We start from the raw sequence: 17,104 nt of genomic DNA, 5'->3' as shown, positions 1-17,104 counted from the left end.
CCACCCCTGGTCGCGGTTCCGGGGCACAGCTGTATCCCGCCAACGACTGCCGCGGGCCTCCCCGCAGCACCCGACTCTTTCCCGCGCCCCCTCGCTCCCCCCCCGCCGCCGCCCAGCTGGAGGTGAGCCGCCGTTCTTCCACCCTGCTGTCCTCCACGCAGGCAATGGCCGACAGCGGGCAGTTGTCAACGGGGAGTCACACACCGCGGCAAGCTCTGCGCTGAAACAGGGTCTAACCCAGAAATCCTGTATCAGCATTTTGACGGATCTATAGCTTTTACACGTTATGTATACCTATTGTGTGTATGTGCAGGGGGTGTATAACGTGTGCAAGGCAGTGGACTGTTTGCAATCTGCGATCCCCATACGCGCTGCGGACTGAACTCATGTGAAAATACGACTTTTGAAGTGCCATCCCCGAAACCGCCGGCTGCGCTTGGGGGGCAAAGCCCCTCACACCCTGCTCCCCACCGCCCTCCGAGGGCCGTCTCCCACCTCCGCTATCCACCGGTGCGGGGGGGGGCTGCGCCGCACGGCTGGGCCCGGCTCGGCCCAGCCAGGCCTAACAGCGCCGCGGCCGCGCCGCGCCGCGCTCCCAGCCCAGGCCGCAGGGGGCGGTCCGGGCTCGGCGCCGCCCGCCCGGTCGCAGGCGCCACCGTCGGCCCGCGGCGGAGGGCTGCCCCGCCCGGGGACGGCGGCTCCATGCGCTGCCAGGTAGGTGTGTGTAGCCTCCCGGCGGCCCTAGGCAGCGGGGCCTGCGGGGAGGCGAGGCGGGTGCCCGGGGGGACGGCGGGGCTCCCTCAGCCCCTCTCCTCAGCGGGCAGAGGGGCGCCGGTGGGGCGAGGCCTGGACGGCGGCAGCGGGACACGGATCCGCGCTGACTTACTCCCCCCGGCCTTTCCGTTGCTCTCCTTCCGACAGTCGGAGTAGGAGGAACGCGACAGAGCTTATCTGCATTAAAAAAAAAAAAAAAAAAAAGCCAGGGAAAGCTCTTCCTCGTGCTGTCTTGCTTTCAGCCGTTTGTTTTATTATTTTCGGCGAAGTTAATGTGCGGTAGCTTGGGGTTTTTTTTCAGTAGGCCGCGCTCCCCTGATCGGCGTTTGTTCCCCGAGCAGGTCTCGGTGCTGTATTTCGCCAGGAGCGCTGAGCTGGCGGGGCTGCGCTGCGAGACTCTCTCGGTGCCGCGGCAGATCACCTCTCTGCAGCTCTGGGAGGAGATCGTCAAGATTCACCCAAGGTATTCGGGAAAGCTACTGCTGAGGTGCCCAAAGTTTAACACAGTTGGATGTTTCTTGGTAATGACAAATCAAGCGTTTGGACTTGAGCTGGAACAAGTATTACCATAAAAACAGTGACATTACCTTATTCTTGTAACGTGCAGGAGGCGTTTTGTGTTTTGACCAGTTGGAAGTGCTGTAGCTTTATGTATATGCAAGGAAAGACTAGATCCAATGAATATACCCAAAAGTGGAGTCTGCAGGGTACTTTAAGACCGGAGGCCCATTGTCCAGGAGGGCTGCAGGGAGGTAATTCTGCTGCATGTGAAAACTGACATGTTATTAACCAGTGGAGAAGGTGAGGTGTCTCAAGAAGGGGTCAAACACAGCCAGGGCAATAATTAAGAAATTCATGATAATGTGCAGCTGTTTTTGGTCACTTATCTTTAACTGTACTGTTAGTTGTCAGTCTGAGCTTATGGTACACTCTGGAAGTCAGGTCAGGAAGGGAACTGAAGCCCTGACACAGCCTTCCAGCCACTCAGCCCTTACATAGGAGAAAGGGTCGGCCAATTTCAGCCTCCTCAGCTCCTCACTGATGGTTTGCATTTCACAGGTCTGGTCCTGAGGGAGTGCTAGGTGTGTGCAGTAAGGACCCCTGCGGTGCTGGTGCTCTTTGGGGATTGTCGGCAGAATCCCCCCCTGAGGTTAAGACTTGAGTCCTGTCAGGAATAAGTCTGATAGAAGTGTGGCACCGTTTTGGAGGGGGGAGTAAAAAAAAAAATAATAAAGGTGTAACAGTGATTGAGGTCCTCAGGATTTAATGCTGAATGCGCTGGAATTTCCGTGCCTTTGGACTCAGGTGCCAAAGTCTTCCTTTAGGCACCACCCTTCTGTATCAGATCTACTCTCAAAAGCTGTGAAAAAACCCACAACCTATTAGCAATGGTATCTGGTTCCAGATGAGAAGCTCTTACCAAACTTTAGACCAGGTGCCTTCTCCTCACAGAGAAATGAGACTAAGTGTGTTTTGGGGAGGAGGCAGTAAGGAAGGAGTGTATTTTACTTTGCAGCCTTTTACTTGGTGTCAGATGCAGCAACAGCACCTTTAGTCGGTTTGCCATAGTTTGTCAACTTTGTCTTTTCATGAATGATGACTTGAGGCAGTACATTTTGCACGTGCAGTTACTTCACAGCAGCCTTCTTAGAAAATGATTCTGTTCCTAACTTTTCTGGAAAAACTCAGCATAATTGTAGGGCACTGACCACAGACTTCTATTCGCATTGCTAATAGATGTTCAAACTGCAGCTTGAATGTAGTTGACAATGCTCTTCTGTTCCACCCATTTTCCCCAGTGAATTAACTTAAAAGTGACATTAATTAGAGCCCATCGTTCTAATGAGCCCTTCAGTTCCGTAGTTGTGCTCAGTTCCTCAGTGACTTTCAGAGTCCTTCCCTTCAGTATGCCCTCTGAGTCAGTGCTACTGTGTTTTGCTCAGCCTGTGCCTTGCCTACTTTTGTCTATCTGGCTGCTGGGAAATCAGATGATTTTTACTTGTACCCATTTGGCATGCTTACTTGTTTCTAGGCAATACAGCTCTCTGCTGTCTGCCAGATTTTGTGTCTCAAAAAATAATTCACACGCTTGCACCTTCTAAAGTAAAATGTTGGGTGTTCTTCTGGTGTTTTACTGCTGTTGCCCTCAGACTCACAATGCGATTGCACTTAGTCACTAAAGTGACTCTGTGCCTCATGGTATCCAGAGTTGTGGACCCTGACAGTGGCATCTCACAGATGTGAAATCAAAAAATATATAGAAGATCTGCCAGAAAACACATCTGCCCTCTTAGTTCTGTTGCCACTTCATATAGCAAATGTCAGACCTATAAGTACAGAAGACCCAAAGCCTTGTAAACTCTGAGGTTACACAAGAGCAACTATTTGACCACTGAATCTTTGTGAGACCTCACAAACAGCATCCCATAAGCTTCTTGCCATGTAGGAAAACTGCTCCAGTCCAGCCAGACCAAATCAGGCAAACATTTCCTTCTAATCCCAGATTGGATAGTTGCTACCTCTTAAATTACCTTTTCTGTGTTAGAAGCTGCTGAAGTGGGTCTGGTATACACTGTTTAGTTCTGATGTAAGTCTACAACAAATCCAGTTCCTGACTTCTGAAAATTATACTCAGCTGGTTTCTCGTTAGCAACCAGAAGAAAATCCTAGAGTAGGAGGTGGGTGTTTGTTGTATTTTTGGAAGTGTATTGGAAGCAGGGTTGTGTAAGTTTCGGTGGTATTTACCCAAGCTGATCTAGACTGTGTACCAGATTGTTGTTTAATGGAATCTCATGGTTAGATGCAAACACTCTATTTAGAAACCTCTTTGTGCTCCTGCCAATTCCCCTCAGGCTTGCTGTCATCCGGGATCAGGTGGTTTTTGCTGTTCAGCAGGAGTACGTGCTTCTTGGAGATCAGCTCCTGGTCCTACAGCCAGGAGACGAGGTTGCCATCATCCCACCAATTAGTGGAGGCTGAATCTGCCCAGGTTCTGTTAGGTAGGTATCACTTCTTGTTTTGTTTCTGTGGAATGGCACTCTGTACTAAAATAATTTGTGAATTCTGTATAATGTTCTAATAACCTTTTCTTGTTTAGGTCCAGAGATGTGATTGCAAGTCTCTCCCTCCGCCCCAGTACTCTTTTGAGAGAGCATAACTTGCATTTTCTGCTGGAGAGAGCTGTTGTGCTGACCAGGAACTATAAGCTGGTATACCAGTAAATGATTAACACATATGCAGTAAATAGAAGAAAATTGCCAGAGAGCTCAGGCATTGTTTTGAATTTGGGTTTTAGGTCTTGTTATTCTTTTGTAGTTGTTTTTGGCTGCCAGTAGCTAACCAGCTTGCCTAAATAAGATAGTAATGAAAAACCTCCTGCCACTTTTTAACAGAAAAGATGATACGGAAGAAGAATTGACTGCTGCTTAAAACTCCCCTCCCCCCCCCCCCCCCCTCCCCTCCCTTTTTTTTTTTTGTTCTGTTGGTTGATGTCAAAGGACCAGGTGTCCTTAGAATATCTTCATTTCTTTGCATGCTTTCAAGTTTGTATTTATTGCAGCTGTTCCATTGCTGCTGCTCAAAATACTTCTTTTCCTCCTCATTCTTAGGTGAACTGATGACTGGTTTCCACTTAGAGAAATTAGAAGTGTCTCCTGTGTCACTGAAACAGACAGATAGTGTGAGCTCTTGAATGAGCATATATTAAACTTTAGGATGAGAACTCTGTGTTTATCAGAAATCTGTTTCAAACTGTGTTTGGTTTTGGTATAAGATAGGGAGGAGGGACTGACAATCTTACCACAGATGTACTAGCACAGTGATCCCTGCTGGTTGATTTTACTGTTAAACTGGGGCCTCAGACTAGTTCATCCTATTGGACCAGACTTTCTACCAGGAAGAAACCTGTATGCATTAAAAAACGGGTCATTGCTTGATGTTTGCAGTTAATATTCTCTCATCAAGTGTGCTAAGAACTCAGTTTACCGTGGAGGCTGGTCTCTTGGGGTGAAGTAGATGGTGCATGTTTTCTGCATAAATTTGGGCATCAGCACTTGATAAAAAGCAGTCAACCAGTGCTTGTATTGCCAAAACCAGCAACAGAGTCTGTTTGCTTTCAGCTTTTGTAGTGAGCTATGGATGAAAGCGAAGATGTGCCAAAAGATTTTATCAAACTGAAGTCTGAAAAGCTCTCTGTAGATGAAGTGTCAGAGCTGGTCATTTCACCATGCTGTGGGGCAGTGTCTCTGTTCATTGGTGAGTTTAGTATTTCTGAGCTGGATCTCTCTGTGTGTTTAATAGTCTTAATAAATGGAACCTAGATAGTCTACACTCCAAACTCGTGCTTCTCAAATAAATAAATTCCTGGACTGAACCCAGCATGTTTAGAGGACACGTTCTGAATTATTTAGAACAAGACCCTGGCAGCTCTTGAACAGTTGCACTGGGACAAAGTGGAGAGAAGCTTCTCGGCTGGTGTGGCCATCCTAGGGTTGAACAGAACAGCAGCTCTGGGGTACAGGACTTCCTGGGAGCTATTCTCCCATCCTTTTGGACACAGCTTTTTCAAGGTGGAAAGTGGGATGTTGTGGCTGTGCCAACCACAGGTCCACACTTGTATGAAAGCTCCTGCAACTCAGATCTTGGTTGAAAGTAAAGTACTGTTTTACCTGTGGCCTGGTGAAGTTCAAGGATGGTAACTTTGTCCGGATATTTAATGTATGTGGTACAGATCTTGAAATCCCTTTGTGCTTAAACCTTAGTGCTACTGGGCTCCTTAATACTGAGCGCTTAAACATTGCATGGGCAAATGCAGTAACAGCCCTTTAGCAGTTACCACAGAAGATGTCTGAGCCTCGGGCATTGCAGGCTGCAGACGTGTAATGTGTAAACTGAATTCTTGCTTGTATATTAGAGATTTCTCTTGTTCAAAGAATTTCTTGACACAGTTGTGATTAGAGGAGTTCATTTATATTTGCACAGTGCTCACCTTGACTGTAGCAGGAGATCCTGGGTTTTACTCAGTATTTATATAGAATATACTAAAATATATACTATAATATAGAATATAAATATATAACACATTTATTTACTCGGTGCTTTTGGTTGATAAATCATTTGTGTTTAGGTACTACAAGAAATAATTTTGAAGGGAAAAAAGTGATTCACTTGGAGTATGAAGCATATATGTCAATGGCAGAGACTGAAATAAAGAAAATCTGCAGAGATGTTAGACAGAAATGGCCTTCAGTCAAACATATTGCAGTGCATCATAGACTTGGGTATGTATGGCCAGACCCCGTCCTTCCTGAAGTGGAATATTAATCCTTGTCTGGTGCATGGCTGTGCTTACGTAGGTGCAGGAGCAGCAAAGCTGGCTGCAGGGCCAAATTTTAGATGCAGAGCTGTTTCAGAAATTGTCTTTTCAAAAATGTATGTATTGATAGTGTTTGCTGGAGTCCACATTTAGCCTGCAGGATCCTTGATGCTGGTGTGATGGTTTGAAAGTGGAGAGAAGATTGAGATTTCATTTCAGGGAAGGAGAGGCTATTGGCTTGTTTTATCTTTTTAAAAAGAGGTGAAGTTGTCAGCATTTTCTTTTTTCTTCTCTCTTCCATTGAAGTGCTGCAGAATGTTTTTATTGCCAGATTTAAATCAAATTATGCCATAGGGAAACTGAAAGTTTAGACTATGGGGAGGGGAGAGGCATGGTAATTGCCAGCCGTGCTTACTGGAAATCCTGTTGTTCCTCGAGTCTTGGATAAGCATTTTTTGTTGGGTTCAGAACATGGCATACAAGTATCTGCCATACTTTTGAGTCTTCACTGTTCATCAGATTTCTCACTGAAACCAGCAGGATTTGCAGAGTGTTTCAAATGCTTGTTTCCTTTTCTCTCAGCAGAAGGAACTTAGGAGATGATTGCAAATATTAGCTGGGGCGGGGGGGGGATAGTTTCCTTATATTTCCTTGACAGTCAACTGAGAGAGTGGTTCTTTTGAGGACAGCTCAAAGCATTTAAGCTTAGATTTTTCCTATGAACTGTTTGCCAGAGGAGTCTTCCTGTAGATGGATGGTTGGGAGGCAGCTTTTGGGAGTACTACTCTTTGCGGAGCAAAACACAACCTTGTGCTACTTCTGTTAAGTTTGGGGAACAACACACCTAACAGGAAAAACTTCATCATTTGAAATCAGAATTTGTAAAAAAATAAGTTCCTTTGCAAAATCTGCATAGTTTGAGGCCTTTAATTTCTTCTTTCCCAAATTGTTGTGCAAACTGAGATGATTTTTTAGGTTTTCAGGTAAGAACTGCCTGTTCCTAACTTATTGTTCATTATTAAGCCCATTTCCAGTGAGGTTCCTATGCGTTGTTGCAAGTTATCGATTCTCCCCTCTTAATTCCATAGACTTTATTTAAAAAAAAGAAAGGGTAGAAGAAAAAATCCTATGTCTGCTGGGTTTATTTATTCTAAAGCATGGAATTCTCACATCTGTACTGGTTTTGGTTGTGGTTTTCTTTCTTTTAAAAAGTGTATAATCTTCTGGACATGGCTTGACACTTGCTTAGTATGAATGAGTCAGGAGAGCATGTGGCCAGAATACTGACATGACATGGCCACAGTTTTTGGGTGCTCTTTATGCTAAACATTAGCTAAAGTTGCTGTTGTTCCTCTTCTCTCCCTAGTGTGGTTCCAGTAACTGAAGCAAGTGTAATTATTGCAATCTCCTCTCCACATAGAGCAGAATCCCTTGAAGCTGTAATGTACTGCATCAATACCTTAAAAGCATCTGTCCCAATATGGAAGAAGGTATGTTTGGGGACAAATTTGATTTTCGGTCTGTGCTAGAGTCTTAGGCAGCTGGGCTAAAGGCTGCTGCTGCTCTTAAGGGAGGTAGCTGAAGCGTTATGGGCAGCAGTTGCTCCTGACAGGATGCCAGTGTCTAGCAGCAGTGAATTTTCTCTGATGCAGCCAGGCCCATCTGTGGCAGGTTCGGCACCTGGAAGGCCCTCTCTTGCCTGTACGACTCAGCTCCTTTTCCTTTTAACACCACCCTGTGGTCTAAGTGAAGGAGCCCTGAGCTCTCCTCTCAGTTCTGCATAGGCTTGTGGAAGAGCTTTGAGTCAGCTTTGCTTTGGATAGCATTGCAGTTTGCAAGTAAAAGTGGTATTTCTTGTCTTTCTGTTTTCCCCTCATCTTTGTGGCCTTCAGAAAGCCCAAAGCATTAAGCAACAGCACACAATGAAGGAATGAACAGTGGTCCCAAAGCTAGTATGGGCACACAGTGTGTGGAGAGACCAGCCTCCTCTAGGAGGAGCCTCATTACATAACCAGTGTAGCATGCAAGTAATGAGCATCATCTCTGCCGCCTTTCCGAGGCAGAACTTGACATGGGGTAACAGTGACGTTCTCCACATTACTCCACTTTTCTGACACCTCTTTCAGGAGACTGGAGTTCTGTGGTCTCAGAAAGAATAATCAGGGGCTCAGAGTCTTGCTGAATTTGCCTCTTAGGACTGGACTGCTGCTGGGTAGTAGTCCAGTCTGTCCTGAAGATCTCATGCTTATTGTATTTTGTGTATTGTTGTAATTTTAATTTTTTTAATATTGACATTTTGTACACACTGTAATACTCTCCTAAAAATGATGATACAGTAAATTAATATGGCAGCATGTAAAAAGGGGCTGTTTCAAACACAAGTGCTGTGTACTTTACAGCTTTTATATAATTTCTTCTAGATCTTTGAATTAACTTCAGTATAGATGGGCACTTCTAAAATTAATTGGGGCTCAGCCTGAGGTTCAGCATCTGCCCACATGTAAGTCAATATGTTCTGAGGGTGCTGCCTCTTTTCTCTTTGCCAGTGAAGTGCTGTGTAGTCCTGTTGTGAACACTAAATAATAGTAGGATGGCTGTTGAGTTGTTTGGCCTGACTTGTGGCTGTATGTAGCAGACTCTCACAATATTTCCCATTCTTTGTTTATATTTGCAGGAGATTTATGAGGGTGAATATTCTTGGAAAGAAAACAAGGAATGCTTTTGGACAAATTCAGAGAAATAACTGTACTTTTTTAAAATAAAGTGTTACTGTTCCTAATGAGCATACTGGTTTAGCTTTGAGTTGTTTTTACAGACAATCTGTATGTTTTTAAGCAGTTGTGGTGGACATTTCAATCTGAATAATTTAGTTAGGACTGAATGAAATAAATTAGTAATAATTAGGGTTTTTAGGTGTTCTTGACTCTCCTTTGAAATCATATCTGTACATTTTAACATAGAGTCAGTTTTTAAAACAAACGCCTCTAAAATTCTTGGTTGCAAGACTTGTTTAGTTGTCTGTGATATACACTGCTTTAATACCTCTACATTGGTAGTCTGTGATGATTGTCTGCATGGGCGGTCACAACAGGACAGTTGGATTTTTTTTTAAATCTTAAAAAAAGCCCTGAGTAGTTTAATTTCATGTGACTGTAGGATCAATTTGCAAGCTTTATGCTGTTTTCATATTCTTGTAACATGAAAGCTGCTCGAAGTAGATTAAACATTTTGGTATAGATAGGAAGAAAATACAAACTATACCCGACAGTTACTAACTTTTTAGTAGTGGTTACCTTCCAGCAGCTCTGTCTCACAGAAACATTTTTACTGTGCAGCTGATACTACAAGTCCATTGCATTAAAAAAACCATGGACAGACCTTGATTCAAAGTTAGATCTGATATTTTACCAGCAACAAATTTGCACTAGCAGTAACATGCAAACCTGTAACTGCATAATGATGTCTAGACATGATTAATTTTGAAGATTTTTTTGCTGTATAATTGCATGTTGCTGCAGGGAAAAAAAAAAAAAAAAGGCCAGCTATTATTAGAGAACTGTAAGTTTAATTAGCTTTACTAGTTTGATTTTAGACATGTTAGGGTTCAAAGTCATTAAAATGGATTAGTTTTTCAAAGGAAAGTGAATCTATTGAACTTTTTGCAGTTTATATATGCATTTTACATTTATTATTTTAATAGAGTTTTCCTCTTGTTCTGTTTCAAAACCTAGTTAAAAGAGAAAAAGACTGACATAGTATGCCTGCGCTTCCATTGGAAACAATGGGCTGCTCATCTGAGTAGGATCATTTTATTGATATTATTGTAGTGGTCATGATAGTGCTTAGATGTTATCATATGTATCAGTTCAAAGTCCCATTGTGTATGGCATTTTTACTAATGCTGTGAGGCAGTTTTATCTAGTCATCATTATCAATGTAGACAAGATAGATACAAAGGAAGGGAAATGAGATAAAATAAAATGATTTGCTCAAAATTATATATCATTACATCACATAACACTTAATCCTCAGATGTATAATCCATTTCATTGTGTCTGCAGTAAAAATCTACAAACAGCTGCTAGCTGCAAATATTAAAATGAGAAGAATAGGGATGATTTTTTTTCCCCCCAGCGATCTTAATCAGTTTTAATACTTATTGATGGTTACTGTATCTGAATTAAGTAAACCCCAATGAAACACACAACTTCAGACAGAAGCATTGTTAAACTGTGTGGTTGTTAACTTACTGATGTGCTTTTCTCAGTGGAAGTGAGTACTTCCTCTGCAGAACAGCAGCTGCACCTTGCATGCTTACACATACTCATCCTCCAAACCGTGTGGGCCCTATTATCTAGGCAGAGCTGAGCAAGTTCAAGGTTGAATTTTCCTTTGATTTGTAGGTTGGAGAAGCCCTCTGCTATTTGAAAGTCATTTTTACCAGGAATTGTACAGAATCCTGGCTACAGATCACTTCCTCCATCAAATAATTCTGTTTCTTCCCATTTTTGGTGTTAATTTTTCCATGTTCATGTTTGCTGTTACCATGCAACTAATTAGTCTTCTAATGTCACAAAAATAAATGGCTAGCTTGCCTTGTAGTGGATGGTTTATGAATGAAGTAAAACCTGTGCAGTGCTTGCATACTGGTGGTGTGTTCTGATACAGAAAAACAGTAGTATTTAGAACAGTGAAACTCTACTTGGTGCCCTATGATTAAGGGCGATTTCTGTGTTGCATTAGTGTCTCTCTAGTGCTGCAGCCTCTTGGAAGATTTCTCTAGGGTGACCTTAATTGCACCTTCCCCATCAACAGTGCAGCTGGGAAGGAGGGTGCAGAAAAGAAGGGAAGAATAATTGTGTACTTCCCCACAGTGACCAGGAACAATGAATGGAAGAGATATTGTACTGAGTCACAGCTGAGTGTTACAATGTGTATACGCTGCCATGGTCAAAACAATGAAATGTCATTTTGTGTCCCTAGCTGTGCATGAGGCAAGTACTTCTTTGTTCTGGAACAATGATGTATCAGTCTTATGTAACTTTGGGTTCTTCAGCTGGCATCTAAAAGCGAAATGGAAATGCCCCTAGGAGGGATGATGTGCATAATTAGAGGTAAAATGTAACTCGCTGAAATTTAAGTCCATACTCCAGGCTCAGTGTTCCAGCTCCCTCTGTAGGGCTACCCTCTCTGTTAGGGCAGTATTATTGTAAAGAGGGCCAAGTTACTCTGTTCTAAAATAGCCGCCTAAGGCTGTGTCTGAAGTGACCCAGAAGTGTTTCCAAATTTCCAAGCTAGGGGATGAATCCCAGCTGTGTCTGACTGTGTGTCAGGCAAAGATGCAGCTGCACATGTCCCGGTTTCCATGCAGGACTGGGCTGCTGGGTGAGGGCTACCTCGTGTTCTGGTGAGGTCCGTGAGTGGGATGATAGGCAGCTGCAGATCAATACAGCCCTAGCTTTCTGGGACAAGTCCAGCTGTTCTTCTGCCTTGGCTATATGGGAGGGTAATCCTACCCCTCTGTGGTTTTTTAGGTGTGTCACAGCATGTTGCAGAGGTAGTGGCTCCAGGTGCATACAGATATTTCTGGGAACAGACACTGCAGACTAGAGGGTCATCATGTGCTTCCTGTAGAGATCTGCCAGATGAGAGGTGTTTGTGGAAGAGAAGTGCATGTCTTCAGAGAGAGAATTTGGCCTTATGAAAAGATGTCTTGGTCTTGGCTGGCAACTTTTGAATACACTGATCCATCCTTTTGTCTGGCAGAATGTCTGTATACCAGCACTGCTTAAGAGTTTCCTTTCCTGATGCTGAATTTTCGTTCTGTTCTCAAGAGAAGCTCAGCTTGATGAGTACTATGAAAACAGTAATGGATGGATTGTCATGAAATAAACGGGGGTGGGGGTGTGCGGGGGGACACGGGACTGTTATAAGGACCCTACCCAGGAGATGGCAGCCGAGAGACGGCTGTGCGGGTGGAGCGGCTCCCAGCTCGCCCAGGTGCTGGCTGCGCTGGGAAACAGGCGCTTGCTTCGGCTGTCACTCATGAATGTGCCGCTTGTTGCATTTAGGAATGAAGCCTTTGCTCAACTTTAAACTAGACGTTTAGCTTTTGTCTTGTTACAATTTCCCCATAGCCGTTCATGGAATTTGTGGTTTTATAGATTAATGCCTTCATTTTCTCCATCAAAAACATTAAAAGGAAAAAACTGCTAAAACTGATTATTAACAAAGTGAAATTGTCTGTGAAAGCAGACGATGCTACCCCATGCCCCCCCCCCCCCCCCAAAAAAAAAGCTCTAAAAACTCAATCTTGAGCTTTTCTGTTAAGTGTCCTGTGGAGGTACTTGAGGAAAGAGATTTAAGAATAGGCTGATGACTATAACTCAGCAGGGGTTTTTTGTATTTTAGGCTTGTTTTTTTAAACAGAAATGAACCATACAATTTGATCTTATCAAGTGTTATAAAAATCAGCACCCTGATGTATCTTTGCAGCAGTTGTTTTAAAAGTTCCATTTTGACTATTTTAAGAGGCAAATAAATTTTAAAAACTTCTAGCACACCGAAGCCTGTGAGTGCTTATGAATAACTAATCATAAATGAGGGCAGAAGTATAGCACTCAACTTTTCTGAAACTGTGAAAATTATGCACACTTTATTAAAGGCAATAAAAAGTTGAGGAAATTAGCTATAGATTTTGAGACACATTTTCATACTTTCATGTTCTTTAGTCTTTAATTCGGCAGCTCTTGTTTTATCTCAGTTTTGAATATAAAGAGTAGTATACACAAATGTCAGTATATAAGGCATCTGGTTTTCAATTTTGCAGAACACTGAGACTTGGTGAAAGTTTTGTGGAGTTTTGTGCCTTAAGATTAGGGTCATCTGGTTCTGTATTATGGAATTATTAAAGCTGGTAGCCTGAATGTTTATGTACCACTGTTAAAAGTAGGGAGGAGGTGAAAGTGGGAAAAAAAAAGGAAAAAAAAAAGGAAGCTCTATCAAAGTGGCTAGTTTTCAGGTGGTAGTTACTGCCATGACTGCCTTTCTATTCACAGCCAAACTCCTCCCTCTCTTCCTTTCCTACCGTGCTCCTGGCTTTTTGAGCACATGGTGGGGAATAGCCAGAGCTGATGTCAGGACATGCTACTGCTCACCAATTCTGTACACAGTATGAAGTGCAGAGTGTAACAGACTGGCAGAGTATGGTGTAATTTTAGATGCCAGTGATGATAACCCCATATTTATAGGAAGGCCTGACCACGATAACATCAACTATACAACCGGAGCTATTCAAATACAGATGTTTTGTACTAATGTGAATTGACTTACAACTTAGCTTACTGGTAGTGTTACACTCATGACAATAACCTGCAAGACTTCCAAGTGCAGCTTCTTTGTAAACCTAGCAGCGTCATCCCCTTCGGGTTTTCACTGTGTGCTGCTGGAACAAAGACAGATTTGGCCCCATTTTAGGTGGTGCTTTTTCAGTAGCATTTCTTCTCTTCAAGGTGCTGTTTAAAAATAAATGAGTCTGTGTTCAGCAGTATTCTTATTTTTATTGTAGTAACACTGTTAGGCCCTCAGGCACCACAGTGATACAGTCCCTGCTCCCATAGAGCTTACATGCTAGCTTTCAGAAGTCAGTTTGATTATAAACTCTCTTGTATGTCCCAAATCTATACATAGGCTCATGTGAAACTAATTCTGATACTGGACTTGATTCTAGTACTTCAGGAAGTCAGCAGCTAGATTTCAAGACCAGAATCAGATATAACTTGAGTTTGCTGAAGGTATTCCTGACTTTTCTTGCTGCAGGCACAAACAGAAGCACATGCTGAAGCTCAGCATTTCAGAATATTATTTCACCTGTAATGTGCTGTTTTAAAAAAGTAAAACTAAAAAAAAAAATCCAACCCTTTGCACATAATACAAAATATACATATTATTTCCAGCATTATTTGCAGCTGTGCCAACTTAAAAGTGCAATAGAATAGACATTACAAAAATGGAATTAAACATTTAAGTATTAATTGTGAAAGACAAACTAGTAACTTGAAGTGGTTAAGATAAAAAACTTTACCCTTTGCTATGCCTTCCCTTTATTTCGGGAAAAAGTAGTATGTCCAGGCTAGGGGGAAAATCCTGTTGTCTGGGACAAAATAATACCCAGTGAAGACTAATGAATTGATCATTGCTACCTGGTTGATAAACTGTTAAGTCCCCAAAGAAGTTGGATGTCAGATATTGACCTGTACCTCTCACCAAAGGTGGAAGAAGGAAATCTGGCTGAATGCCTAAATTTCCCTTGCAAACAGCACCAGAAATGAAAGATGCTGCCATCTGCTGCGTTGTGAAATTTCCCCTCTAGCCTGGAGTGCATGACCCTGGTTATGTAGGAGCTTCCCACACATCAGGGTGTAGGGTTTTGTTTTCTTCCTCACAAGTTTATACAAGAATTGAGGCAGACAAATTTTCATCTTTATTTTCAGAGCATCTGCCCTCAGGGTTTATAATTACAAGTCAGGAGCTTATTCTTTAGCTTTATGCAATTGCTATTTTTTAATTTTTTTTTTTTTTTTTTACTTTTTAAATAATTGGTTTGGTCACAAACTCAGCTGATGGCAACAATCTTGTTTGATAGTCGAGGTCGGAATCTGGATTGTTTTTCAGAACATTAAAAAAAAAAATCCCCAAAACATAACATTTCATAGATACAAAATAAATCCAAAACACGTATAAAACTACACTGAGCACAATCTAGCTGTCACTGCAAATGAAACTGTTTATTTGAGAAAGAGATGGTTGGCTCCCGACTGATTACTGATTAAAAAAGACTGAGTAAAACTTTCAAACATGCCCAAGCCTAGTTTTTGAAGACTCTCTCAGAAAATAATCTGGAAGGTGCCTAATCATAGTTACAGTCTAGCTGTGGGGAAAGAAAACATGGCCGGGTTCTGAATCAGGCACATTTATATGTTTTACTCTTCAAGTAAATCACCTCAATTTGGAAACGATCTCACTTGTGTGGCAGCGTACATAAGGCAAAACATCTTCTCTCACAATTGATTATAAGCATAACTGCCAGCCATGAGAAAGAAAGGCAGCCAAAAGGCCAATCCCCATGACTGTTACCAGTCTTACAACACGGGCCTTTTTAGGACTGAGCTTTCATTAAAACCAGGCAGCATAACAGCACGTGATAAACTTGAGGTGTGTAACCAACAAAGTCACTCAAGTGTTGTGCTCAGAACTCATTCCAGAGCATTACAGTACTTTACTGTATAAAACATAAGTTAACTTCAAGACATGAACATGTGGGACCAAATAAAATGTGACAGGTAAGGAGGTCATACTGAACTTTGGTCTCCTGGAGGGCACTGAGATGTTGAAGAAACAAGTGCAGTAAACAATTTACAGAGCTTAGATCTTCACCGTCCTCTGCCCTAACATGCATACTTCCTCAGTCATTATCTCCTTTAGTTCACTTCATACTCCTAGTCTTGCAAAAATCTTTCAGTATAGAATTAAAGGCAAGATCTTGACTGTCTTCCCTCTTTATGTCAAAAGCTGATGTCAGAGGAATTACGAGCATAAAGCCCAGTGTAACAGTAGTGGTAGTGCTTCTCAAGATGAAATCTGAAAACCAATCATAACATTGCAGAGAACATGCTGTAAGTGATTATGATATTCATATTTTCTTCCTGGAGAGAAAATATGCAGAAGGCAGTTATGCATACCATTTGGCAGTACTTCCCCAAAACAATGTACTTCAGTAATTTGGTTGTGACCTTAGCGCAAGGAAGATGGTGAACTTTTGGAACAGTTTACCCATCCAGTTGTCCTGTAGCACCCAGACAGACATCTTTATATGCAGTTCCCACTTTATAGATTAGTTAAGACAAAGGTTTACTGGTGCAAATTATTTCTCTAAAACAATAAGGATGGAGCTAGTCAATGAAAAAATGAGTTTTCTTCCTGTCTGGAAGCAGTATTCACCACACATTCATCATCAACTTAATGGAAAATGTCCTTTACACATATGGTACTTGTCAACTGAATTACGAACTGATGCTGTTCCACAATAATCTGAAATAAATTGCTCTGTTTCACTCTGCAGTGGATCAGGAGAAGGGCTGCTGGCACAATACATTACTGTAAACTCCGGACCTGCCAGTTCTAAGGGCTAAGTTTGTTTGAAAGGCAAAAATTTACAAGAAAAGGCACTATAAATCATTTTTGAAAAAAACAAACTGTCCTGCAGTTACTCTTATAATAGAGTAGAATCTGTAAAATATTTTCATCTATACAAGACACTTCCATTAAAAATGTTTAAATGTTACTAAGCTTTAAGGCACTCCAGCTGAAGAACTGACTGGATCACAACTACTGTTGGTGGCTCAGATCTCTCTTTATCCCCATAACTCATCATCTTCAGTCTTTGTCCTTTGTGAGTTCTGTAATTTCATCAACATCTTCTATATCCTGTGTCATTTTCTCATACTGTCTCTTGAAGAAACCAAGCTGTGAGGAGTATTAAAATAACACCACAACACAGTAAGTCATTAATAGTTACATTTCTCAGCTAAGCTAAACAGTGCAATGATAGAAATGCACGTGTGTGCATGCACACACGTACAGTGTTTGATTTGTAGACAATTCCTAACTAAAGGAGAGCTGGGCGTTAACACTCCTGCTTGCTTCAACTAAATGCCAGAACAGCAGTGCTGAGTAGCCAGTTGTTTCCCTGCTGAGATACAGGCATCTCCATGCTGCCTTGGTGTGCCGAGGAGCCCTTCAAGCACCAATGCTCTGGCACACAGAAAAATTTGTCTGTCCCTTTAATCTAGGTATTCTTTGTAAATGACTTTTTGCCCTTGCCCTTTTCTGGTCTCTTTTTGTTTGTTCAGTCTGTATCCTCTCTCTCCTTGTTTCTAATCCCCAGCCTTGCTGATTAGAAATATCATGGGAGTTCAGAGCCCATCTGGAGACTTATGGAAGGAGGCAGGCAGTGTC

At 42.3% G+C, this 17,104-nt stretch overlaps 3 protein-coding genes across 4 annotated transcripts in view; 2 read left to right on the top strand and 1 right to left on the bottom strand.

Annotated features, from left to right (window-relative positions):
* Positions 1-606: 606 nt before the first annotated feature.
* Positions 607-3,983, top strand: LOC141973875 (molybdopterin synthase sulfur carrier subunit-like). The gene is made up of 4 exons (XM_074932843.1): positions 607-714; positions 1,116-1,237; positions 3,627-3,773; positions 3,872-3,983. Exons 1-3 carry the CDS (start codon positions 703-705, stop codon positions 3,751-3,753), a joined length of 261 nt encoding a protein of 86 aa, XP_074788944.1. The 5' UTR covers positions 607-702; the 3' UTR covers positions 3,754-3,773; positions 3,872-3,983.
* Positions 3,872-8,870, top strand: LOC141973874 (molybdopterin synthase catalytic subunit). The gene is made up of 5 exons (XM_074932842.1): positions 3,872-3,983; positions 4,893-5,028; positions 5,900-6,053; positions 7,455-7,578; positions 8,763-8,870. The coding sequence occupies exons 2-5, from the start codon at positions 4,908-4,910 to the stop codon at positions 8,829-8,831; spliced, it is 468 nt and encodes a 155-aa protein (XP_074788943.1). The 5' UTR covers positions 3,872-3,983; positions 4,893-4,907; the 3' UTR covers positions 8,832-8,870.
* Positions 8,871-12,718: 3,848 nt separating this feature from the next.
* The window catches only part of ITGA2 (integrin subunit alpha 2), a 71,637-nt gene continuing 67,251 nt past the window's right edge, over positions 12,719-17,104 (bottom strand). For both annotated transcript variants that reach the window (XM_074932671.1, XM_074932670.1), the window contains one exon: positions 12,719-16,612. In XM_074932671.1, the coding sequence (XP_074788772.1) occupies positions 16,523-16,612 (90 nt within the window). In that variant the 3' untranslated portion in view covers positions 12,719-16,522. The remainder of the gene's footprint in view (positions 16,613-17,104) is intronic.

The sequence above is a fragment of the Athene noctua genome, chromosome Z (assembly GCF_965140245.1).
Source record: "Athene noctua chromosome Z, bAthNoc1.hap1.1, whole genome shotgun sequence".
Lineage (NCBI taxonomy): Eukaryota > Metazoa > Chordata > Aves > Strigiformes > Strigidae > Athene > Athene noctua.
This window is presented reverse-complemented; position numbering and strand designations above follow the sequence as displayed.

Coding starts and splice junctions, on each gene's coding strand:
- LOC141973875 (XM_074932843.1), top strand. Junction 1,238..3,626: donor ATCGTCAAGATTCACCCAAG/GTATTCGGGAAA, acceptor AATTCCCCTCAG/GCTTGCTGTCATCCGGGATC.
- LOC141973874 (XM_074932842.1), top strand. CDS start 4,908: ATGGATGAAAGCGAAGATGTGCCAAAAGATTTTATCAAACTGAAGTCT. Junction 6,054..7,454: donor GCAGTGCATCATAGACTTGG/GTATGTATGGCC, acceptor TTCTCTCCCTAG/TGTGGTTCCAGTAACTGAAG. Junction 7,579..8,762: donor CTGTCCCAATATGGAAGAAG/GTATGTTTGGGG, acceptor TTATATTTGCAG/GAGATTTATGAGGGTGAATA.